Below are 25455 nucleotides of genomic sequence, written 5' to 3' on the forward strand. Positions count from 1 at the left end.
AGTGTATCCAAACGACAAAAATCCCAAAGCTTTCCTATGGAAGGAAATAATTTCTGGCACGTGAGGGGTACGTGTCACGCTCAATGGGTTTCTGTAGAGCTTTCCGGCCACCCCAGGGGCTGCAGGTCGCCATGAGAGCGACCTCGGGGGGCGTGCCCTGGGCTGGGCGTGGCTCGGGGTTACTGAGTCTGATTCGGGTTCGTGGGCGTGGGTCGTGTTAGTGGGCGTGATTCGGGTTCGTGGGCGTGGCTCGGGGTTACTGAGTCTGATTCGGGTTCGTGGGCGTGGGTCGTGTTAGTGGGCGTGATTCGGGTTCGTGGGCGTGGCTCGGGGTTACTGAGTCTGATTCGGGTTCGTGGGCGTGGCTCGGGTTCGTGGCCGTGGCTCGGGCTGACTGCGCGGTGCGGGTGGTGGGCGTGGCCCGCGGGTGGAGAGGCGGGGCGCGGTTCGGGTGCGCGGCTGCGGCGGCGGCCGTGGGATCGGGATCGGGATCGGGATCGGTCGGGATCGGGATGAATGAGGCGGAGGGGCTGCGGCAGCGGCGGCCGCTCCGCCCGCAGGTGATCACGGAGGACAGCCCGGCGCAGGAGGCCAAGCAGGGCAGGTGGGTGCCCGGCGGGGCTGCAGGGCCGCGGCCGGGCCCGGGCAGCGGCGGGCCGGGCTCGGAGTGCCGGCAGGGGCTGGAAGGGCTGCGGGCTGCCCCGGGGCTGGAAGGGCTGCGGGCTGCCCCGGGGCTGGGCATGGGGGCGTGGGCCCGGCGGCACCCCCGTGCTGCCGCTCCTCCCGGGGCAGGACGGCGCCCGCTCACCTGGTGTGCCAGCCTGCAGAAGCGGCTGTTCGCAACAACAAAAATCAGTCCTCTCTTCTCCTTTCTACTCTCCTGTTTATCTTTTGCCAGGCAGGAAATAGCACCTACCCCGATGTGGCTTGTACAGGTTTATTGTGGGTGTGATTAAGTCCTGTGTAATTGTGGTCCGTCTGTTTATGTCTTGGTAATAGTTTAAAGAGTAACCTGCAGTTTTTCGACTGATCTACACATGTCTGACCTAATAAACAATCAGTTTGTGGCTAAGTTTAAAAAAAAGATTCTATTTACAATTTTCTGTTTAGGAATTTTACAAAATAATCACTTCACTGTGACTAAAGGCAGTAGCTGTGATAAGGAAGTGGTAGCGTTTGCTTTGCCTTTCATTGCATAAGGTGGCTGATGACTTGTAATACTTTTGTTTGGCATCTATTATAGCTCTTCTGATTTGAGTACTTTGCAGATTCTTATCTTTGCCTTTTGGGGTCATCAGAATGAAAGGCTGATGGCTTGCACACATCCCTGTTTTTGGAGGAGAGCATCAGCATCTCTGAGCTTGAGAGACTGTCTCTCCTGCCTTCAGCCTCTCTTGGTGCTCAAATCAGTTGAATTTTTAGGGCTCTATCACTGACCCTCAGTATTCACAGGGGCTGCTCTGTATGAAAACAGTGAAGGAAATTCCTGAACCTGACCTTTTTCTGGCTGGTAGCCATGGCAGAAACTCCTGAGGACAGATGTTTTTCTCTCCAGCCTAGCAGCTCTTCTGCCAAGGGGGTGGGTGAGGCAGCCTGGCCTCCTGGCTGGTGTGATCCATAGTAGCATCTTGCCAGCTTCCTGTTGTCTTCAAGAGCTGGTTTAATGGCTTGGCTTTTTAGTTCGTAGTAACAACTAAATTGATGTAATTATAGCTGGAGTCCTGGTAAGTTGCTTTATTGAGATTTGTGGCTGCAGGCCATGTAGGAATAATCACAGAGACACAATTGACTAAGGTTTTCTGTTTTGCTATTGGTGAACCTTTGCCTCAGTGATTCTCTCCAGCGACTGACAGTTGTCACTATTCAATATTTTGTCAATTGAGAAGTATTCTGAGTAGGTGACTTTTTAGTTTATCTTTGTTTTGTAAAGCTTTTGGGTGTTATTTAAATTCTTGTGGTTTCAGCAGTGTCTAAACTAGGTCTTGCAGTTTGCAGGCTTAAAGTGTGAGTTTGCTTGTTGTCTTATTCTTCCTGCCTTTTTCCTTTATTGTCAGTTCCTTGCAAGTTTGCTTGAGGGTCAGAAATGTGGCCCTTACTTAAGTCATGCTTTTAAGAGCTTTAATTAGGTTGGCTTTGGCAGATGAGTTCCCATTCTGCTCCTGTTCATTCCCAGTTCCTTTTGTGAGTTGTTCTCAGCTATCCCAGAGGTTCTCAGGTGTCTGTTGACAGTACTTTTATATTGTTGAGCTTTCATCTCTTGAAGAACAGTGGACAGACAAGGCCAAAGGCTGAAGTCTTTTTGAAAACTTTGGGATTGCCTTTTATCCATACACTGTGCTGTCGATTCCAGATCCAAGGGGACACGGACTGGGAGGTTTTTGCTTCCTCAAGACATCTACTGTTCAAGCAGGAAGCGCTTAAATCTTGCCTAAATCCTGATGCCTTGTTCTGTCCTTGCTGTTCTCGCTGATAATCCCAAAGGTTACCTTGCTGCTGATATCAGTACCACAAGTACATGTATGTTTCTGCCCAGTTGGGATATTTGTGCTCTGGCAGTGGTCCATATTTCCAACTGTCTGGATGATTGACTAATGAAGGACAGAACAGTGGAAGTGGTCCAGGGCTTAGTGCAGAACCACCAGGCACTGTTTGTCTTTATTTAATTGATTCTGTAAGGAGACTGTATGGCTGGGCCAATCAATGGTTCAGAACTGCTAAAATTAAACATGCGGCTTTTCCAGTTGCAGGCTAGGATTTGTTGGGCTTGGCTCTCTGCTTTTCTCTGTAAATGACTGATTGGTTCCTCTAAAACTTGTAGAGACCAAAAGATGGTTTTCTTCCATGGAAGAAATTTTTACTTATTTTATTGTGTGCTTTAATAGGTAAAGAGAAAATAATGTATTTTATGCTCTGGGGTTTGAGTTTCAAACCAATGCTCAGTAAGTTAAGCAGCCATTCATTTTGCTTCCTCTGTGTTTGTTGTTTTAGTGGAAGTTTTTATTTAAACTCATGCTGGATAGAAAGCATTGCCAAAACTAAAGATCAAGTTAAAAGAATCCAAACCAAACCCCAACTAAAAAAGAAAAAAAAAAAACTGTTTCTCAGGTGGTTTGTTTTAGCTTTTTTTTTATTTGTTTTTATTTTAGTCAGCTGTAACTTGTAACATGAATGAAACCTTTACATAAAAATGTTCAGCCTTTTATGCCAGTATCCTGAGACCTTACTCTTATTCTAATGTGTTCAAAATGGACATTGAAGGTGAGGATGGTGGTTGTGCAAAAGTGTTACTGTCAGCGTTCAGAAACACATAATCACGGGATATGATTATATGCAGGTGCTTTTATTGAGAGCTCTGGGAATCAGGGGTCCAGACCCAAATCTGACTCCGACATGGCTTTCGAGCTGAACGTATTTTATATTCCATTGTTACATAACTCACATATTAATTATTAAACTTATGTTGTTCTATTTGTATACATTGACATGAGTTTCTCGTGATCTTTTTTAGGTCACTGACCACAGTTTCTCATGATTATTCTTATGATTAAACAATAATTATATTTAATGACTAAACAATCATCACATCTAACAATTATATCAATTATGATGTACTAGCTACACAGTGCAGTTCTAGCAAGTATGAGTTCTCCATGTGCTTAGGGTGTTTATTTTTCCAGGGCCTACTAAGCTTATTTTTCCTTTTAACCCTTAATCCCCATGATTTCAAAACCCTTTTACTGTCATTACTGTTTCCTTTTCTGAAGAAAAGAAGCTGCTACAGATATTTTAAGAACTGTTGTATCTGAAAACTATGTTAATCCTATTTCTTCTTTGATTTTGGCAGTACTTATAGCAGCAAGGTGTTCCGTGTTACCTTCCTGACTTTGGCTGTGTCTGTGGCAGTGCCACTGCTTGGAGTGACTGTTCTCCTGGATTGTCCTATAGACCCTCAGCCCATAAGGTAAAAGGTTGTTTTGTTTTGAAGCAAATCTTCTGGAAGCATAACTTCCCCTGTGTGCTCTGTTGTGTTTCAGCAAATAAGAGTTAGCAGTGCACAGTGGTTCTATCTGGATTGAGAAATAGGGGAGTGATTGCAATATTATCCACACCCAGTCTGTTTCTGAGCCATCTTGTGCCGTTATGTGTCCCTGCTGATCATGGAAGGAGCTGAATTACTTTCTTTAATCATTAATCTAGAAAATTATTTTCTGCTACCCAAGTTGTCAGTGCAGCTTGTAATTACACATGTGCACTCTTGCCTTCTGTGAGACAAGAACTGCATTTTCACTAAAGGCTGGGTGCTGAAGCTACTGCAACACTTTTTGAATTATGCTTTATGTAAAGCATAAGTCAGGTGTGCAGGAGTTGGCAAACTAGGGGAAAAATGATCAAATGTGTTGCTCAAGAATGTTTGCATTTTGTGCAAAGGATCACGTGGTCCTCCTGTTTTGTAGTTTGAAGGAGCCTCCCCTCATGACGGGTGTTTTAGAGCCCAACACCAAGTTAAGAAAAGCAGAACGGCTGTGGGAAAACCAGCTGGTTGGACCAGAGTCCATTGTCAATATTGGGGGTAAGCACTGACAAAACCAGCTTTTAAAGAAGGTTCTTTAAACGTTGTTCAATTGGTAAGAGTTTGTTCAGCAGTAGACCTCTTAGATAACAAACTCTGGGAGTTATTTTGGTGTTCAGGCTTTCTAAAAGGAATTGTGTTACACTGAAAAACCCAGGTTCTTTATGCTGTTTTTCTCCTCTTTCATGAGCTTGAAATAAATCTTGTTGTCACATTAAAAATCCCTGTCTTCCAGGACTGAGAGCATCAGCAATGGAGTCAGGGGCTACTTACATATGGAGGAAGTGGTCCCATTTTTCACTTGGCTAGCTCTTAACTGGGAATTAATATTTAGAAGCTACTACCTGCTCTTTTAAAGCTCATTGCTGCTGAGTGAGCTGAATTTTGTGGTGTTGATCTTTGCTTTTATGACACAAAACAAATCTCAAATTGATAAAGAGCTTATTTACATTTTAATGCTGTTGCACAATATCATATCCCATATTTATAACTCCCTCATATTCCATATTAATAACTCTAAAAGCTTGGATTCTTCTTGCAAGAAATCTGGCCAACACAGGTGCTATCCTGCACTTTCCTCTCATGGCAGATGGGTTCTTCCCAAGTCACAAACCTATGCCACCTCTGAGCAATCTCTTAATGAGTTCCCAGTCCTTCTAATGCCATGACATCCTCATAGTGGGACATAGTGGGAACCCAGCATTGTGCAGGGGTTGTTTCTTATGCCTCCTGAAAGAGGGGCAAGGCTAAGAACTACTCTTAACCCTTACTGAAAGATCTTTCAGTGCAAGAGGTGCTCAGTATTTGCCATATATTTTTTTTCCTTCTACTTTATCTTCTAATTTATTAGTAAAATATTTGTAAGAAATTACATTGCCCAGTAAGAGCTACTGTAAATTCTTTCTTCAGATTACACTTTTTTGCCTACATCTGTTAACAATGTGCTAAAGGGATTACCTGAAGCTATTGATTTTTTATGTTGCTTGGTTTTATCAGTCTGGTTGAAAACTCTTTATAGAAAACTTCCTGCAAGGGACAGCTGACCTATGACTGGGAATAAGTTTTCTGTGAATAAATGTTGAAGTTTCCGTATTCCCTACTTCATGCTAGTAGAAGGATGCTTACCAGTATTGTTTTGTGATCAACCTAATCACGCAAGTTGTTTTTGCAGATGTTCTGTTTACTGGGACAGCTGATGGGAAGATTATCAAAATTGAAGATGGGGAAATACAAACAATAGCCAGAATTGGCCACGGTCCTTGTGGTGAGTGACAGCTCCTGAGCACAGTGTGTTTGAAAATGTCTGGGTCAAGGCCATGCGTTGGTTAAACTGTGTTCAGTCTGGATTGCAGGTGTACATTTTGCTCTGCAGAAATTTGTAGCAGAAATATTAATGTATTTGTATCAGTGAAGTATGAATTAAAATATTGGAACATTGGAAGGAAGAATAGAACAGAGAGCCAAAAGAATGGAAATGGGTGGTCTTGATAGCAGAGCACACAGTTTCCAGTAGTAAAATTTAAGAATGCAAGGAGGGTTTGTGTCAGGACTACCAGGCCTTCACCATGGATGATGTGCTGGTGGAAAATCCTGCATCTTAACATTGGAAGACAAGAGTGAAGTGCATCACAAAATAATATTCCTTTTCCTCTTAGTCCATCCAGAAAAAACATCTATCTTAAGAAAAAAATGGGCAGCAACCTGGTCTAATATTTGTGAAAGCTGAAGGGCCACCTCATAAAAACTGAGGACTTCTAAGCAAGTGTGAGTGAATTAACTCGAACTAATTTGTGAGTGGGAAAGTGTCTTGGTTTAAAACAATTATATGGACATGACACTCCAGAATGAATTCCCTCCTTGTATATAACCCTTCCTTTTTCACCAGTAAGGAGAGATGAATGTGAGAAGATGTAAGTGAAACAATAGCAGTTCACTAAAAAATAAAACAGCAACAACCAAGGTAACAGTAACAACCACTAGATACAAATGTGCTGAATCTTGTTGACAAAGAAAAATCAACACAGCAGCCAAGCCTCCATGATCACAGAACCCTCTCATCCCCCAAACAACAGCCATCAGGGAAGCAGGACAAAACAGAAGAATCATCTCCAGAACCAGTCAAATGCTGCCAGTCCATCTGCTCCACACCACCTGAGAGGAACTCTCCTGACAGTGGCAGCTGGGACTCCTGGAGAGAGAGGGGATGGTGCTGTGGAGCTGTCCTGTGTGGCAGCAGCAAAAAAAGATGTGAAGAAACATCCTCCCTGGCCCAGAAATAGAGCTGCCCTGGGTAACAGCAGCCAGAAAGATGTTACAGAATCCTCCAAAGCCTGGAGAGAAACAAACCTGCCAGGCTGCTTTGCAGTGCCTTGATTAAGAGAACCTGCCCCAGAGAACTTTCTTGGCAGCCTGGCCAAAAAACGTTTCAGCCTCTGCTCCTAAGCCCTAGGGAGAACAGAGGAGCGCTTGAGTGCCTGTTCCTTCTCTCTTAAAGGGGGCCCAGGTCACCTGCCTCCATAAGCCTGGGCTAAAACACCCCAGTTCTTCCATCTCCTGGGTTCTAAAGGGACAGTGGTCATCTTGGGCAGGTTGGTGTAGGGAAGATATGGAATACAGTACACACTTTTTGGGTTACCCAGGACAGAAGGATAGCAACTTACTTAGAGATTTTTGAAAATAAATACCACCTTCCCCATCTATGGAATTTTGCCTTGCATTTTGTTGTACCTATTTGTAAGCACAGTGGGAGTTGTAGCTGCACTTGCTTTAACAGAGATCCTGCATTGGTAATTTTTGTTTTCTCACTGCTAAATTGCAGTTATTTTTTGTGGAATTCTACACCTCTTTCTGAACGAATTATTTGCTTTATTTAATGGGGTTTCTGGAACTGAGTGAGAAAAACTGGTAGCACCTTTTTTATTACAGACCATCTCTGTGTAGAGTTTAATGTCCATCTCAGCAGTGCCTGGGCAGTCTGAGAAGCCTGGCTGGTGTTTGTTGGGACTGATGGGAGTTTTGTTTGTGTTAATGCTACAGAAGCTCACTTGAGGTCCTGCCCTGTGCTGATTGCCAGTTGGAAATTAAGGTCAGGCACCGTTGCTGTCCCTATTAGCTTTCATTGATATGTTCATCATTTATTCTATGTAATTTTATGTGGATGCTCACATGATCAGACTCTGGGCTGACTTGGCAGCACTCTCTTGGCTGCCTGATAAGTAGAACAGCCTTGGTAGGACAGCTGATGAGAAGCTGGATTTAGGCATGATTGTGGGTGGGGGCAGGTGTGAAGAATCACCTTTCTCCTGCTCATTTCCATTGGACTTGAGCAGCTTGGGAGAGGTGGGAAGGATGTGCTGCCCTGGTTCTTTGGAGCCAAAGTGGTAATGGGGGCCTGGACTTCTGTGCTCCTTGAATTGGGAACTGGAAAGGTTGTAGCCGTCTGCTGTCTCCAAAAATTTCTCTTGCTAAGGTTTTCAGACTACTGATGTTCTGAAGTTCTTAGCTCTTCAGGGCTCAAATGTCTCCTTGAATTTATCTAAATTCTTCAGGTTTGCAGAATTCCCCTTTCTCCTTATGTAGAAGTCTTCAGTGTCTTTGTATTGAGAGACTAGTTGCTCATGAAAAAGTTAGACTTTTCCAGAGAAAGAAAGGCTTTTTTAAATTAATTTTTTTTAATTAAAAAAATGGAGCACATCCCCTGCAACCTGCAGTAAAACTGAATCTTTCAGAGAAAAAGCATTTTGTTAAATCCAATTTTCTGTTTTTACCCCAACTTGGGCAGCTGTTAGTTACTAGCCTGACAGATTCTATGATTATCTATGTGAAAACATGGCATGGGGATATCTGCTTCACTCCCACCTAGTAAAGTAGGAATCATTTTTAAAATGAATGTGTGTGCCATATATATGCCATATAGGTTTTATAAGCCACAGTTGGAAGTAAAGTTCACACGTGCAAGCAAAGGAAAAAACAACAAACCTCTAATATTTTATTCTCTATTTTCCAATCAGCCAGTGATGTCTGACTGCTTCTCAGGAAGCAGGGCTGCAGCACGTGTAGAGTTTGTTTTGGAAGGCAAATGTAAATAATAAATGCTTCCCCTTCCTCCTCCTTTTTCTTAGCTTTCATATCTCAGCTGACACCATGTGGCAGTGAATGTCCCCTTGGTCACTTTGGGCTAGCTGTCCTGGCTGTGTCCCCTCCCAGGATCTCCCTAGCCTGCTGGAGAGGGGAATGTTGGAGAGAGCATTGATGCTGTTCCAGCCCTGCTCAGCAGTAGCCAAAACACTGCGAGCCAAAACACTCTTCATCTCAGCCAGACCCAACACACCTGTGGAGGTACCCTCAATGCCTTGTATTTATTTCTGTTTGGAAAACCATTTTAAAATTGTTTCCGAAGGAGGCCGTGAAGATGAGCCAACGTGTGGAAGACCACTTGGCATGCGAGTGGGGCCAAATAACACCCTGTTTGTGGCAGATGCTTATTATGGACTTTATGAAGTTGATCCTGATACAGGTATGTCTTCTCTGCTCCAAAGTTTTCTTCCACTGACAAATCTGGGCTTCATTTGCAGTTTTGCCAGATGCTGCAGGCAAAACAATGCCTGTCTTTTTTTATAAAGTGAAGCTGTCTGGATGAAATGAGTCATGCAAGAATTTGATATTTATTTTCCTGTAGCAATCACTTTGTCTCTGTGTCTGGCTGTCTGGATGAGAGCTACCAGTGACTTACCTTCTGGCATGACATGGTTTTTGTTGTTAAAATTAGTATCTCAGGATCCATGACTAGAGCTCTGTTGTAGCTGTTTTGGTTTTCATAAAAGGAAAGGAAAAAGATTGATACATAAAACCTTTTGTCATATTTGCTGTACTTGTGTTTCTGCCTTGATCTCACTGTGGTAGTGAAAAGCTTTTCACTTGCCTGTAACCCAAACCTACACTAAGTGAAGAGAGATGCATTTTGATATGGCTACATTATGTGTCTTTTATCTCTTTCTTCCTTTTTTATCAAGGTGAAACGAAGACACTTGTGTCAACCAAAACACCCATAGAAGGCCAGAAGTTGTCATTTGTAAATGATCTTACAGTGACCAGGGATGGGAAGAAGATCTACTTCACTGACTCCAGCAGTAAATGGCAAAGACAAGACTACTTGTTCCTGGTTATGGAAGGCACAGATGATGGGCGGCAAGTATCTCCTTCCCAAAGCCTTTAATTTGCTGTAAGCTCAGTTGTAGGAATGGAATTCACCACTTTCTCAATCTTCACATTTTTTCTCTTTATTAGCCCATCTTTGCAAACACTGCACTGTACAGGGGAGAGTGAGGGAATTGGTGTTGCTGTTGCTAATGAGACCTGCAGCAGAATAAATGAGATTCCCCTTTTTCCTTCAAGAGTACTGACATGGAATGTTTGTTTTAAAAGTGAAGGTGTTAGCATTAGTGATCAGCCCAAATCCTTCATGAATGCTGCCACTCTGAAGGGCCTTGCTATTTCTCTTGTGTTCATAAACAAATTCTTCCTGGCTATTCTGCCTTCTTAATTTAAATGTGGTGCTGGAATGCCTGAAGAATGAAACACAGATGCATAAATATTCATCTTCACTCAAAAATGGTTTCTTTTCAGCCTCCTTGAATATGACACAGTGACAAAAGAAGTGAAAGTCTTAATGGTGGGGCTGAGGTTTCCCAATGGTGTGCAGCTCTCTCCTGCAGAAGACTTTGTCCTGGTGCAGGAGACAACCATGGCTAGAATCAGAAGGCGAGTATGACTTTGGAATTATTACTAATCTGTGTAGGAATTGTTTAAATAAATGAATGGAATGACAAAAGAAACCCTGCACTTCAGTAATGCCTAGTTAAAAATTACAAAGATGGTGACCTTCCTCAAGACTTAATTTTTTTATTTCACTTTAAACATCTAGGTTGCATAATCTTTCCATTATGGGCTCTTTAAGCACAGTGGAGTAAGCTGACTTTTTTCCTGGGGAGAAATGTGTTGCAGTGCTGTATTTTCCTCTATCAAAATAATGGGAAAAAATATTTTTTAAAATACTGTGACTCTCATTTGCTATTTAAACTGATTGAGTTTAGATGTTTTAATCTATTATCTATACTTTTCAGGTATTATGTGTCTGGGCTGATGAAAGGTGGAGCAGATATGTTTGTTGAGAATATGCCTGGTCTTCCAGACAATATCAGGTTAAGCAGCTCTGGAGGATATTGGGTAGCTATGGTAGCTGTGCGACCCAATCCTGGATTTTCTTTGTTGGACTTCCTATCTGAAAAAACATGGATTAAAAGGATGATATTTAAGGTAAAAAAAAAAAAAACACCTTTTTTTTAAAATACCACCTTTAGTACAGGAATGGAAGTGATAAATATTTGTTTGTCGTGTTTCTTCCTCTTCACAGGAAGATTTAAAAAAAAAATAGGTGCTGTTTTTAAAACTGTTGTTGCTTTCCCCTAGTAGAACATCCCTTTTATGTTAATAGGAAGTAAAATTTAACATTTGCTTCTTTGAGTAGCAGGTACACATCTCTTAAGTTGCCTTCCATCTTGATCTTAGGAAAGAAAAAGACTATCTCTAACCATGCAGCAAGACAGGATCTACATTTGGATATGTGAAGACTTCACCTGAAGTGCCTAAACTGCTTATTGCCAGGTGTCTGAAGAGCATTTGGGAAGTGTGAGCTGTTCCCATGACTGCCCTAGGCACCCTAGGAGACAGTGTGTACGCTGTGGATGGTGTTAGGTGACATTTTGTTCTGGTTCACTTATGCCTGTTTTTGTGTCACCCCGCTTTAGGATGAGCAAGGATAATGTGTTTTTTTTAAGGGCTAAAGAAACAACATGGTGCTTTTTAAACAATGCAAAGACTTGAAAATACTTCTGTCCTCAAAAAAATAAAAGACAGCAAGCAGTGCTTGTGATTCCGTTCCAGCTGAACAAGCTCTGTGCTGTCCCTGTCTCTCCTAGTGCAATGCAGGAGCTGAGTGATGCTGTGGGGAGCTTGGCATCAGCTGCACCAGAGCAAGCTGCTGTCTCTTACGTGGACAGCCTTTCAGCCTGCCTCTGGAGTAGAGTGAGCTTCTGCTGATCCTTTTGTTTCTTCTCAAGTTGGCTTTACAGATATGAATGTGTTAACCTTGTGTAAGAGTGTTTACTCAAAATGTGTCTTTGTGTTCTTAGCTGCTGCTTCTGAGGAGCGTGGAGTGGTCTTTGCCTGTATAAATGTCTGAGATCAGATTGTGGAGAGCGAAACCTTTTCTTGATTTTCTTTTTTTTTCTTTTCTTCCAGTTGCTGAGTCAGGAAACTGTGACAAAGTTTGTACCCAAATATAGCCTTGTTGTTGAACTCAGTGAGACAGGATCCTACAAAAGAAGCTTCCATGATCCCAACGGAGTGACAGTGGCTTATGTCAGCGAGGCACACGAGCACAACGGACACCTTTACCTGGGATCCTTCCGCTCTCCCTACATTGGCAGACTTGATCTCCAGCATGTTTAACTGCACACCCACAATGAAGTCCCACTGTCCTGTACTACTCCAGAGGTGCAAAAGAAGCATGTGCTTGAGGCAGTGTGTGGCCAAGTGACAAAAAGTGACACAGTCTGTTAAGGTGCAGAAGCACTGTCTCCATAGTAAGAGATGCAGTTTGCTGTAACTGTCCTCTGTCTTGGCTGACTGCTCATGCTCTGGAGTTGGCCTGTATTACTGTTCATATCTGAGGACTATGGTGAGGCATCTTTGTTCTTTGTTCCTCCAAGGAAAACCATTGATTTTTTCCTGTGCCCAGCCTTGTTTGGAATCATCTTGAACAGACACCATCATGTTGCCTTCAGTGCAACTGTATGTCCTCTTACTCTGGAAGGAGCTGTGATGGATGGAATTTAACTGTGTGTGATTTGGGTGGAAGAGGGTGGCTTGCATGTGTTTGTTTTAGTGCCTCCTGTCCAGGAGTGATTGCAGTGCATGTTCCAATGTTATACCATGGTGCTGTGGTAGAGGCAGCAACATCCAGGACATGCCTAGGAATCTAGTTATGCCATGTGGTTTCTTCAGTCCCAGCCTGTGTAAATAACATCAGACATTGCAATTAACTGTTAATCAACATGCAGAATCAAATTGGATCGTTACCTGTGGACTCCTGTGTTTCTTTATAGCATTGAGGTCAGATGATGAATGAAAGTTGCATTTTCTGTGTTATTAAGGACTAGTTCCAATAGGTCTGAAAAGGGTTGTTTGTAGTATTTCTTCCATGTTTTACCAGGTCCTGAAAGTCTCCTGTTCATTATCTGTGTGACCAAGAAAAAGAGGGCTAGCTGCAGGAATCCTGTTCAGCATGCTTTTTATGAAGAACTGGCAAAGATTTTGGGGAAGATTGGTGTCTGAAGATGTGGACTCAAATGGTCCCTGTGAAATCTACTGTTGGTGGTTGAGAAGAGTTTTGGTGGCAGTTTTTGGAATGCATTAGTAGCTCATGAGGTGGTGGAGTTCAACTTCCTTGTGGCAGAGAGGAGGGTGTAGAGCAAACTTGCTGCCCTGGACTTCAGGAGGGCAGACTGGCACCTTCAGGGATCTGCTTGGTAGAATACCGTGGGATAAAGCCTGGAAGGAAGAAGGGCCCAAAAAAGCTGCTTGATACTCAGGCATCACCTCCTCCAGGCCTCAGGAGTGATGCATCCCAATAGAGAGGAAGCTGGGCAAAAATGCCAGGAGGCTTTGTGTGGATGAACAGGGAGCTCCTAGGCAAACTCAGACACTAAAAGGAGGCCTATGGAAGTTGGAAGCAGGGGCTGTAGCCCGGCAGGAATACAGAGAGGTTGTCCAAGCAGCCAGGGAGGAGAGGAGATAAAGGTTAAGGTAAAGATAAAGGAGGGTAAGAGAAGATAAAGCTCTGAGAGAATTAAATGTGGCCAGGGACATCAAGGACAACAAGAAAAGCTGTTGCAGGTATGTGGGTGATAAAAAGGAGCACTAGAAAAAATGAGGACCCTTTCTGGAAGGAAAGGGAAGACCTGATTGCCTGAGACATGGCAAAGACTGAGGTGTTCAATGAGTTTTTTGCCCCCTTCTCCACCAGGAAGTGCTCCAGCCACACTGCCCAGGTTGCAGAAAGGAAAGGCAGGGACTGGGAGACTGAAGAATCACCCACTGTAGGAGATCACATTTTAGATCATCTGAGGAATGTGAAGGTGACAGGACCTGTTAAAATGCATCTATAGGTCCTGAGAGAACTGATGGATGAAGTCACTATCCATTGTATTTGAGGAGTTGTGGAAGTCCAGTTAAGCTTCCACCAAGTAGAAAAGGGGGAAATAACCCCTATTTTAAAAAAGGGAAGAAAGGAAGACCTGGGGAACTGCAGCCTGTCAGTCTCACCTCTGTGCCTGGCAGGATCACAGAGAAGAGAGATTGGAACCTGTTATTCAGAGAAGTTGTGGATGCCCCACACTTGGAAATGTTCAAGGCCAGGCTGGAGGGAGCTCTGAGCAACCCAGTCACGGGAAGTATCCCTGATGATCTTTGAGGTCCCTTCCAACCTAAAGTATACTATGATTTTAAATAAGAGGTTTTGCATCTTGAAGAACTAAAGGGGTTGTTTCAGCAGCTGTGTGATTTAGTGCATTAATACTTTGGAATTGAAGTTTTTGCTGCTCTCTCCTTTTCTGCCACTGGGTGACAATCCAACCTAAACTTACATTATTGCTGCATTTCTTCACCTTTGGAAAGGAAAGAGATTTGCTATAAATATATAAGGAAAAACACCAGAAAAGGGGAAGGTGATGCTAAAAATGTCACCTGATTTCAATGGCTTTCTCCTCTTCTATTAATGGAAGGCTATGCAAATGAAAATTACTCTTCCCTGTCAGTGCCTCTGTCACCTTCTTCTGTGTTACTGCCAGGCTGCAGCAGTCCTGTGGCAAGTAGCTCCTGGCTGCTGGTCAGGCTGACTTGTTCCTGTACAGGCCAGGGGCTTCTCTTTTTGGTAAAACCTAGTCCAGGGCAGGCTGCTTCAGCACCAGCTAGTTAACACTGCTCTGCCAGCCCTTGCAGCTGTTTGTCCTCTTCTGGTGGGATATAAAAGTTAAACTTGATGGAATCTCAAGTTGGGGTTGAAAAAGCAAATATGCTGTGATGATTCTTTTTAGCTGATACTTTGGCACCCTTGGAGCAAGCACAGCTTGTTTCTTGGTACACAGTTTTCACTAGTGATTTATGTGCCAAAGTATTTCACCAAGTAACCTTTGGACAGAGTACAGTTCTTAGTTTATTTTTTAAGGGTACTGCAGACTGACTGGACTTGTACCCCACAAGCTCCTTCTATTTGTACAGGCTGGACAGACAGGCTTTATTCAGTCTGAGAGATTAGATCTCTGAAGACTGTAAAGTCCCAACTGTAGTGGATGGCACAATGCTAAGCAACAAACTTTGCATGGTGACAGACTGCTTAACTAGGCCAGGTGTTCCATTTCTCATAAGAACCATAACACTTCATTTTAGCTGGCTCCCATTCCTGCTGCTGTGCTGGATCCTGATAATCCATCCATGGTATGCAGAAGTGAGGGGGTCTGTAGAAAAACACAGATGAAACAGGTTGATTGACACACAGGTCTCATTATTCACCATGAGGGGTGCTTAGGAACAGTATTTTTCTAGAAACTCTTTTTCTAAAAAAATTTCTAATCTTTGATTGGCTTTCAAATGCAAGAGTAAAGCAGCAGCACTAAAATGACTGTGGAATAAACAAACTGGCATAAAGTCCTCTTGATGCTCCTGTGAGGACTGGTTTTACAGGCTCATTCCACTTCCACAGAGGCTGAGTCAGTGGCGTGTTGATTTCAGATGGGTGGTGACACACCTGCCTTGAGCAAGGAGAAACCTGGAACGCGTCAGGCTTGGAAAAAGCCAGCCAGTCTTCTCTTTTGATGATATGAGTGCAGGAATGTGACACCTCTGCAGCTCTGAGGCTGCCTCTTTTCTTGTGTGAGAAGTCTTACTTGGATGCAAGAGCATTTACAGAGGTATCCAGAAGTCTTGTCAGAGCATAATTGTCTTCTGGTGGCAGAAGAAAGGGGCTGTGGTTCCCTAAAAAAGGAGGAAGTCCTCTTCACGTAACTCCCAGAGAAGCCTGAGGCTGCTTCCTGTGTCTTACCAAGTTTCTTTTGGGATAGACTATGGTATATGAGAGAATGTTGCCGTGTCTCCTTAAAGGCCTGCAGAAACTTTTGATTTGATGTAAAGCCCTGCAATAAAACTATCCGAGGAAAGAAACTGAGCTGGAGTACACCACAGCTGTGCATTTAAAAAATGTGCTTTGTTTTGCCTTGTTGGTGGAATAGATGTTTCTGCAGGGCACAAAGTATCAAGATTTTGCTGAAAGTATTTTAAATGTTACTCCACAGTTAATTGCCCTGTTTCTTGTCTGGAGCAAACTTCTGTACTAGAGCTGCTGGAACGTAACTGTTTTGCCCCTGACACTTTTATGAAAAGGTTGATTTCTCAGTGTGAACAGCTGATGAAAGTGATTGCAAAGCCTTAGCATAAATCTGATTCCTTGAAATTGGTGTCTGCTTTGTGCCAGTAAAAACTTTGCAAGTGAGATAATGACCTCTTAAGCTTCTGGGTCTGTCTGCTCTGTGATCACAACAGGGATCTGATGATGCTCACACTTGGGCCTTCTCATCTAGCCTGCTTACAAACTGTGCTGCAAAAGAATGAGCACAGGAGGCAGCTGATATTTGCTAATGTGCTAATTTTTTTGAGGCAGGGACTGAAAAATTTAGCAGTAAGTTATTGTAGTTAGCTGTATGTGGAAGGCTTTTTCCTCATAGTCAGCAGCTGTCCTGTCTCCTTATCTGTCTGCTGCCAGCTAAACCTTGTGTTTGTTCCATGGAGCTGTGACTCCCCCAGCTCTCAGTGGACTCTCAAAGTCAGTCAGGTTGTGAAACTGGGTGCATCTGGTACAGGCAGAGCTCCCAGGTCCTTCATGTAGAGCTGCTGATGTCAAGAGAATGCAAAGTGGGAAGTCTCTCAGTCAGCAATGCTTTATATTTTGCTGGCAGGCAGTTTGTTTCCTGTGGAATTTAAAAAGTGGGAGTATAAGAGGAAATATTTGCAGAGCAGAGTTTTTGAGCAAACTCAGATCTGCATTTGAGGATCACTGGCCACTTTGAAGCTCTGGTAAAACTCAGGTTGTGGTTGTCCACAGCTCTTAATGTCACTGCTGGGATTGTTCCTTTTTTTTCTTCAGCATACAGACCTGGCAGAAACAAGTTCTCCTTCTCACCTGATGCCCTAAATATTTACTAAAAATATTATTGAATTGCCATTGTAACCTGAAATAGATGTCAGAGACCCAGCAAAGTCTGCAAGGGTATGAACTCCTCAGAGTGAATTGGTGAACTGTTAACCTTGGTGTAAGTTGTAGCCAAGATGCAGAGGGCAGAGACACTGGCTTTCTGACTGCTGCATGTCATTGTGTTGAAGTGGTATTTAGCTGCAGTTCTTTAGGTCAGTGTCCTTCTCTTTAATTACCCAAATCCTTCCTGACTGAAGTGCTCTGGAGTGATACAAAGAGCTCACTTGCCTTTAGCTCTGCTTTTTTCATTGGTGCTGATGAAAGCTCTGTTACCATAGCTGAGGGGATGACAGGTACTACAATTCCTGTATGGCTTTCTTATTGTAAAGCACATTGGAATTACATGTCACAGTGAACACTTGGATGCAGCTTTGAACATAAGGATGATCTGTCTTTCTCAGCAGGAGCTTGTCTGTTTAGATAGAGAGGTCTGAACAGTCAGGCTGGATTTTCCTTGGGAGAACAGCAAAGGCCTGTTGGGTTTGTCAGCCTTCATGGTGCCAAGTTCACCTGGCTTTAACTTTTGTTGCTCTGACAAATGGAGAATTGGCATGGTGAGGTGACTGAGATGAAGCACTGTGTGTCAGGGGCTTGGAGAGTTGCACGGGGGACACTGTTGTATGACATGCTCACTGCATGCATGCATCTCTGCACAGACCTGAAGTGACAGCATGCTGCCTGCTCGCCCCCTTGGTGGCATGTGAGAGGCAAATGACATCTGTTCCTGAACACCAGGCTGTCCTGCTGGCTGAAGGAAGGAACATGGATCTGCCCAGCTTGTTTTGGCCCAGACTGTCTAAAGCTGACAGCCTGGTTGGAAGCCCTTGGCATTGTGTGAAGTGTGCAACTGAAGGAGAAGAGGGCTTGAGACCATTCCTAACCCCTCTGAATGCAAAGAGCAGCTTTGCCTGGCTTCTCTTGCTCTCCTACAAACGTAGCTGTGGCTTGGCTTTCCTGCTTTGTGGACAGCACCAGCCACCATCGTTGCCTTTCTTTCTCCTTGTCTTTGGCACCAGGCTGTTGGTGATGGCTGAATGTAGCATCACATTACATCCTCTTGTGGCCCTTCTGGAGCTTTATTTAGAGCACTGCTGCTTTTTTTTTTTTTTTTTTTTTTCTGTTCCCAGCTAAGACACTGGTGTTCCCAAAGATAAGATGCAGCGCAGCTGCCTCTCCAGCACTGGATGCTGAATTTGAGCTCTGCTGAGCCACCTGTTCATCACAAGTGATGTTTCTGAAACAGAACTTGAGATTTGCCCAACTTTGGGATTACTTGGAGCAAATACTCAGTTGTACTAGTAATACCATCTGTCTTAACATCCACAGACCTTGGCTTAGAGCCGCTTACTGACCTTTCTTGACTTAATAGTTGTTAAAAGGGCTGAAAGAGGGAGTGTTAGTGCTAATGGGAGTCACAATATTGCTGCAGAAAGCAAAAACTTTCAGAAAAAAAGAATATTTATGAAAAAAAAACCCTGCTTTTGTGGCTTAGATCATGGCCCTGCCCATTTAGAAGTGCTGGTCTGTGTATGACTGATCATGGGCTCAGACTTTATGGCTGTTTTAAGGGAGCAGCTACTCAAATCCTTCCTAATAGGGACCTTAGTCCACTGTAAGCAATAATTAACCCATGGATGAAGAGTGAAGACTTGAAGGAATGGTGGATGCCAACCTGGAGAAGACCATCATTGTGCTGAATCTGAATATAAGCTGTGGTCTGCCAGAGATTAAATGCTGTATATTAACCTGAATGGAACTATGCTATTTAACCTCAGGATTATTATTTGGCATTATGATTAAATTTATTAGCCTTGGCATTTGCAGTGATGCCCTTTCACAGTGTAGCTTAGCTTTTGATTAAAGTGGAAGCACTTGTTGGACTGTGTAATTTTTGGGATGTCTGAGTTTCAAGACATCCTTTTCCATACTTCTATCTTAAAAAAAGAACAGCTCTCTCTCCTGCCTTCCTGACAGATGTGTCTGATCATTTCCCTGGCACTGGAAAATCTTAAAACCTGCATGTGTGTGTGTATACCCAGGCAAACCACCCCACTGTTGTAAAGCCTTCCTAGGTGTTGTATTCATACGTGCTGTGGTTTACATTTGTTTCCATCATGGGTTTGTGAAAGTTCGTCACAAAACAAGTGCAACAGAGCTTCCTGGGAATGCTTGGAAATTCAGCCAGAGGATGGATGGTGAATGAATGACAAATGTCCATGTGCAGTTTAGTTTTGGAAAAACAGATACACAACTGCATAGCAAGACATTCAGTCAAGGCAGGCCTTGTCTTTTGAGTGTTTTTTTTTCTCAGGGAAAAAACAACCATGTGCTTTGAAAGAAAAGCTCTGTGCAGTTCTGTACAGCTGTTCCCCACTTCAGTATTGAACTCAGCAGTCCAGGCAAGGAAAAACTCAGGGTGGGGGATCCTTTGTAAGTCAGGCTCTCATGGGGAAAGGTCTTGGTGACAGTGGGCAACAGGGATATGCACTTCATGTGTCCAAGGTGTTATCCAGACCTCAAAATAGCATCTCAACATCTGTGAATAAAAGGGAAATAGGTGAGAAAGTTCAGGTGTCTGCTGGTGATCTCAGCATTGCAGGCTTGATGGGGCAGGAGAAAACAGCATCCTTTTGTCTGCCCACTTTATCCTAGGAAAAGTACTGTTTGCTAAGTAATCCTGTCTAGTGGGAAAGCCTGGGTAAAGTGTTTCCCACCCAGAAAATCTATTTAGCACCTACTCAATTTCTGCACAGTGATCTCAGTCACTCAGGAATATGGGATAGGTGGATGTGTCTGGTTCAACTCCTTGCAGACAGGAGCTGGCCCTGGATGCATGAAAGGCAATAACCTGGCCTCACCCCAGCTGGCTCTGCAGAGGAGAGGCTGGTACTCATATGAAGACATGGCAGAGCTGGTCTAAAAGGGATTGTACAGCTAGAGATGACCAAGAATTCCCTGCAGTTCTTGCACACCCCAAATAATTTGAACACATACCTGTTGCAGGTTTTTTTCCCTCTGGAAGTGACAGCTGTCCAGGCTGGAGTGATCCCTCTTCTCACACACGGTGCGTTTGATTTCCACGTGAAGCATGTACTTCAGCCCTCTGACTATCTAGAGAAAGCAGTTTCCTCCCTTAGAGTGAGGGCAGGGGGAAAAGATGCCAAAACTGGCTAGGAATCAAGTGCTACACTTGAGAACTGTGTGTCACCTACACAGAGCCCTCCTGTGTAGCAGTGCTGTAGGGGACAGTTTTAGCAGCCCCGAGGAAGATCAGGGATGTTGTGTCTTGGATATGCCATAGGAGGGTCAGTTAGAAGAAGATTTGGAGAACCATCAGGAGTTTGCTGCTCTTACCTGTACCATGGCTTTCTTTATCTGTGATTCCTTAAACAGAAAGAGGTCATTGGAGCTGTTGTTGTATCTGTAGACCCCAAAGCGAGCAGCCTTGCGGACTGTGGGGTTGTTGGTGTTCACTGGGACAGGAAAGCCAGGTCTTATGGTTGAGTGGGGTGGTGTTACATATGTACCTGAAACAACACAAAACATCAGGGTAAAACACATCAGGGGCGATGAAAGGGTGCGAATTTCAGCCCTCTGAACCAATGCTAAACTCTTTTACTTGTCCAAATGCATTTGTACTTCAGAAGGTTTCTGCTCCCATCCGTTACAAAGTAGTTTTTGTTTATGTGTCTGAAATGGTGAAACAGTCCTAGGAAATGAAGTGACATAAAGAGATGCTGCCCGGAGTGAAAGCAGAGCTCAAAGTTACTTAGAAGAAGCCATAGTATCACAAATATTATTTAAATGTCTCTGGTGCAACTCCTGGTTTATAAAAGGACCAACTTGGAAACTGCTTTTAAAGATAGGTCATGTTGCTCAGAGTGCAGTATAGTTTTGATAACATAACAAACACTAGCTCAGGAGTCCTGCTGCTCTTAATTTGCATATCTTATCTTACAGATACAGGTTTTTATCCCACACACCACCCTTAAACCTTTGATGGCATCTTGAGATTTTTATGTTAGAAGGATTCAGGTGTTCAGAAGAAATTCTTCACTGAAAGGGTGATAAGACACTGGTACACGTTTAATCCCTAGAGGTTTTCAAGTCCAGGCTGGGTGGGGCTTTGAGCAACCTGGTCTAGTGGAAGGTGTAGAAGGTGAGCCACCTGGTCTGTGGCAGGGGGATTGGAAGTAGATGGTCTTTAAGGTCCCTACCAACCCAAACAATTCTAAGATTACCAAGGTCATGGAGTGGAGAAGCAAGGTGTGTAGGAAATGGAAATTGGGAAGTGTGGGGAGTTAATCCATGACCTTTCATGTTAGAGCAGTTCATAGGACAATTTACTGTATATTTTTATTTGCTTGTGTCACTCTTCCCCCATGCACCACTTATTTTTCAATCATTTAAAAGAAGCTCAGAGCTTACGGTTTATGTCATTATTTCACCCCCTTTTACACTTCCATTCCTCTAAATTTTCCCACTTCTGAAATCCAAGAAGAGGAAAAAACCCCCAATCCTGCAGAAGGTGCCCTCCACCCACTGCTAATGCCAAAGGCTGCCAGTGCAGGAGGTGACCCTGTGTGCGTGCAGGCAGTGAGCCTGTGTGTGCTTGTGCACACAGATGTACACACAGAGGTTGTACTAAATCTGCTGTGAAAGTCAAGCTTTTTATCACCTCTAGCTTTTTTTTCACAAATAGATCTCTCACCCACAGCCAGCTGCACAGAGCATAGGCTGTGTACTTAAGCCAGTTTGCAGGGGCAGCTTGATGGTCCAATATCTATTTAAAAAAAAAAAAACAAAAACAAAAAAAAACAACTAGCATTACGTGCCATCATCAGCACAGAAGGTGACAAAAATTTATCTCACATGTTGCTTATGCACATGCTACTTATACTGCCACATCCTTCTCACAGGTGTTAATTGTTGCACCCACTTGTAACAGTACTCAGGGTTTTACACCTTGACCTGCAAAGGACTCAATTCCATGCCCCTCCTCAACCCAAGGATGTCCAACTCCATCTCTCTTCCTGGCTGATACCCCAACTACCTTAATGACCCCCATATTTTCTTGCAGGTGGGAGCTGAGAGACCCAGGCCATGTGCTGGAGAGGAGCAGATGTTCTGCAGGTGGCTTTGTGTCTGGTGTGGAGGTGATGAGCTTTCCTGTGCCATGCCTGGAGGTGATGAGCTTTCCTGTGCCATGCCTCTGATCTGTGTTGGCACTATGGGTGTGCAGCCAGTGCTGGGCAAGGGTTGTGGTGTTTCTTCACCCAACAGCCCAGAATCCACTTATAGGTCCCAAGACTGTTCTCTATGGGATGGTGTCTTCTCACTGCAGCAAGGGTAGGATTTGAGAGTCACAGAAGCTTGTGACCTTCAGCCTTGGGCTGAAGGTGTTTCTCAGGCAAGCACATCTTACTCTGTGCTCATCTCGTGGGTAAAACTTTTCACAAGCATTTAAGGCACTGGCATCCACAGGTGATTGAGGGGAGCCAGGCAGGACCTGTTTGCAGGCAGAAATGAAGCTCAAGGCAGAGCAGGGCCTTGGTTTGCTCACAAGGCCAGCTGTCCTCCTCAGAAATGCCATGTTTTTCCTGTGCCATCAAGCAACCCAACAGCTATAGGGACCAGTTTTTTCCTGAGCTCAGCTAGCAACTGGGACATTCTGCCAGGCTGAGAGCAGGCTGCTGCCTTGGGCTCTTCTTGCTGCTCCCCTACACCTTGCTTGAATATCTGTTCTCATACCTGTTGGAAAGTCAGGATTTGCAGTGGTGGGGGTGTTGACATCAGATACTGTTCTTTGTAGAGGGGGGTGGTAACCACAGCCTCTTTCAATCTTAATACAAAGTCTTTTTGTGGCTTTTGAGAACCCTCAACACTTCTTGAGTCATGGTGATGTCTTTTATAGGCATGGGGTGAATGAGACTGGCGGAAAGAACACTGTGTGGATGGGAAGAAAACTATTATTCAAACCAAGAGTCAGAGTCCGAGAGCCCTTGTTTCTGACTCCAGTGCCTGGGAGATCCAGCAGTATCACACATGGCCAGACCTCTGAAATGTATCACCTGGAGAGGTGAGCAGGCTGGACAGGGGTTGTAGACAGGTAGACTCAATATACCATGTGTTGTAAGCAGGGCATAAGTTATAGGTTATATTTTCCCCCAATTTTTCCCCCAGCTTTCACTAAGGGCAACTGGGCATTTTACCTCATTCACTTGTTGCAACTTGGTTTTGAAAATTATTCATACCAGAGCAAAGTGGGTATAAAATCTACTGAGCCATTGTGGGAGATTTTTATGCCACTGTTTTCCTCTGGGGACTCGGATTCCTTAAGGCTAGGATTTGGTTTTCTTTGTGTGCTTTCATTCCCATTTAAGGTGGTCACTGCATGGCAAACACACGGGTCTGAAGTCACTTTTACTGTTTGGAATAGTTTGCAGTACTTTTTCCAAACCTCAGAGACTCTCTGGTGTGAGGTACCTGTAGTTCTGGTTTTCTCACTGCAGCCTTTTCATCCCTGGCTTGGCTTGAGTGCCATTACCTAAAAATTGGAATTTGTGTAAGGCAATGGCTCCATTCCAGACACAAGGCAGACTTGGCTCAGAGGGTCAAATAGCACTGCAAGGCTCTAGGAATACCAGCATTCCTGAAACATCCAGGCCTGTGTGGGAGCAGGGGCACAACATAACTTGGCCAGGCACCTAAAATATTCAAAGGCCACAAGTGTGTGATCTCATTATCTGAGCAGACAACTCTTGCTGCTCTAGTGAAAGATGCTTAGGACCAGAGTATTCATGTTCAGAGCCCATCCTTGATCCTGGACTTGGAAATCCAGGAGAGAGATGAAAGATGGAGGGAGATGGAAAGAGAGAAATGGAAAAGCCAGCCCTCTTCCTGCTCCATCTGTTGGGCAATAGTAGGGTTAGATGCTTTTCTTGCTCAAAATTAACAAGAAGCCATCTGTTATTAAGCAAACAAGGGCTTTTTTTGCAGATATGAGCTGAATGTTGTATTAAGAGGCTCCTTCTTGGGCTTCCTTCCTTGAGGATTGCTTTGGGGACCTTGTTCCTGCAGTATGAGAGAGCAATCCTGTGTGTGCTCCCTTCCAGGCTGCAGTGAAAGAAATTAGCTGATTGCAACAGGTTGATTTTTTTTCCCCACACCAGATACTTTGAAAACCTCCTCCCCATTTCTCCCTCCTTTAAAAGCTTCCTCCCCCAGCAAGGCTAGGGCTTTATCTTTACATTTAAGAAGTGGCAGAGTTCCTGCATGCCTCTGCAGCCCCCAAAGGAAACCACAGCAGAAACAAAAAGCTACTGGCTAAACAAACACCATCCCTGAGTTCTTTCCATATATGTGAACCAAAGTAATACTGAAATATATTCAGTAGTACTGAACCAAAACCTTCAGAGAAAAACACTCATGTCTGCAGCTCCTATTCTAAAGATTTAAGACCAGCTGCAATCAAGAGAGTTCCCTTGCTCAGCAAAAAAAATAAATGAAACAGGTTAATGCTTCATTAAAAGTCAGCTAATCTGCACTCAAGTGTCCATCTGTACTTAGCAGTCAGATTGTTACCCGCAGCTTTTAGATTTAATAATCAAGGTCACACAGAGTTTAAACACTGACGGATGAGTTAAAACCATAAATTGACTTTAAAACCCCTAAATGATATCCCTGGATAGCATGGTTCACTACACAAGGAGAAAGTCTTTTGAGCAGTTGGGTTTTCAGCTGCAGCCTGAACCCTGCAGTGCTGAGCCAGCCTGGGCAGCAGTTGGAAAAAGGCTATTTACCAGAGCATTACGTAGCAGCACTCACAGAAACTACAACACAAGGCAAACAGCAATTATTTTCCATTCTTACCACCTGAAGTCCCAGTGAAGCTCCAGAGTGCCAAACAGAAAAATGCAGTGAAGCTGCAGGAGAAGTTCACTGCCATCTCCACCACCCAGAAGAGGAGCCCAACAGCCAGAGGAGTAACTGTCCTGCTTCCTGCCAGAGAAGTGCTTCTGTGACTGCTCTTATTGGCTTGTGGGGAAGAAAAGAAAACACCCTAAAACCCCCTGAATCGTCACAGCTCTGATGCAGACTTTGTTTCCTGCTGATGACCACATACCTCGAAGCCCAGCCACAAAGCTGTGGCTTGGTGATAGCAGCACCAGTCTTGCATGAGACAGGGACTTTTGCTTTGTGATCCTCAAGGACTGGGCAGAAGTGTGGACAGATACGTGTGATACAGCACTGGAAAGGGGTGTGGGGGTGAGGAGAGTTATGGTCATGTGCTTTAAGAATCATGGGGAAACTTCATACCTAAGAAATAGGCAATGAGCCCTGGGGACGTGGCTCTTGGCTTGCATTTGTGCATCTCTGTGGACACATGACAGAGATGATGGGTCCAGTGTCTTGCTTCCCCTGATGTGGAGATGTGGGGTTTGGGTGAGGAGACAGGGAGGTTTTGGGGGTACCTACCCAAGGGGGCTGTGTGGAACAAAACCTGTAAGGAAAACATTTT

At 44.0% G+C, this 25455-nt stretch overlaps 2 protein-coding genes across 6 annotated transcripts; one reads left to right on the forward strand and one right to left on the reverse strand.

The window, feature by feature from the left end:
- The first annotated feature begins 304 nt into the window (after window positions 1-304).
- APMAP (adipocyte plasma membrane associated protein) lies at window positions 305-12708 on the forward strand. Of its 4 annotated transcripts, none has more exons than XR_014954436.1 (10): window positions 417-604; window positions 3845-3961; window positions 4455-4570; window positions 5742-5834; window positions 8970-9086; window positions 9583-9757; window positions 10196-10330; window positions 10693-10885; window positions 11138-11323; window positions 11870-12708. XR_014954436.1 is itself a non-coding variant. In XM_085577048.1 (10 exons), exons 1-9 carry the CDS (start codon window positions 513-515, stop codon window positions 11207-11209), a joined length of 1110 nt encoding a protein of 369 aa, XP_085433174.1. In that variant the 5' UTR covers window positions 417-512; the 3' UTR covers window positions 11210-11233; window positions 11870-12708. The 4 variants fall into 4 exon arrangements, 3 of the variants coding, with proteins under 3 accessions (XP_085433175.1, XP_085433174.1, XP_021395937.1); XM_085577048.1 differs by having other exon boundaries at window positions 11138-11233; XM_085577049.1 differs by lacking the exons at window positions 417-604; window positions 11138-11323 and adding an exon at window positions 305-351.
- Window positions 12709-19217: 6509 nt separating this feature from the next.
- Window positions 19218-24994, reverse strand: CST7 (cystatin F). Of its 2 annotated transcripts, none has more exons than XM_085577056.1 (4): window positions 24810-24994; window positions 20289-20461; window positions 19929-20045; window positions 19218-19470 (listed from the first exon to the last, which is right to left on the reverse strand). In XM_085577056.1, the coding sequence occupies exons 1-4, from the start codon at window positions 24880-24882 to the stop codon at window positions 19378-19380; spliced, it is 456 nt and encodes a 151-aa protein (XP_085433182.1). In that variant the 5' UTR covers window positions 24883-24994; the 3' UTR covers window positions 19218-19377. The 2 variants fall into 2 exon arrangements, with proteins under 2 accessions (XP_085433182.1, XP_021395936.2); XM_021540261.4 differs by having other exon boundaries at window positions 24807-24993.
- Between the last annotated feature and the right edge of the window lie 461 nt (window positions 24995-25455).

This window comes from Lonchura striata, chromosome 3 (assembly GCF_050655825.1).
Source record: "Lonchura striata isolate lonStrDom1 chromosome 3, ASM5065582v1, whole genome shotgun sequence".
NCBI classification, from domain to species: domain Eukaryota; kingdom Metazoa; phylum Chordata; class Aves; order Passeriformes; family Estrildidae; genus Lonchura; species Lonchura striata.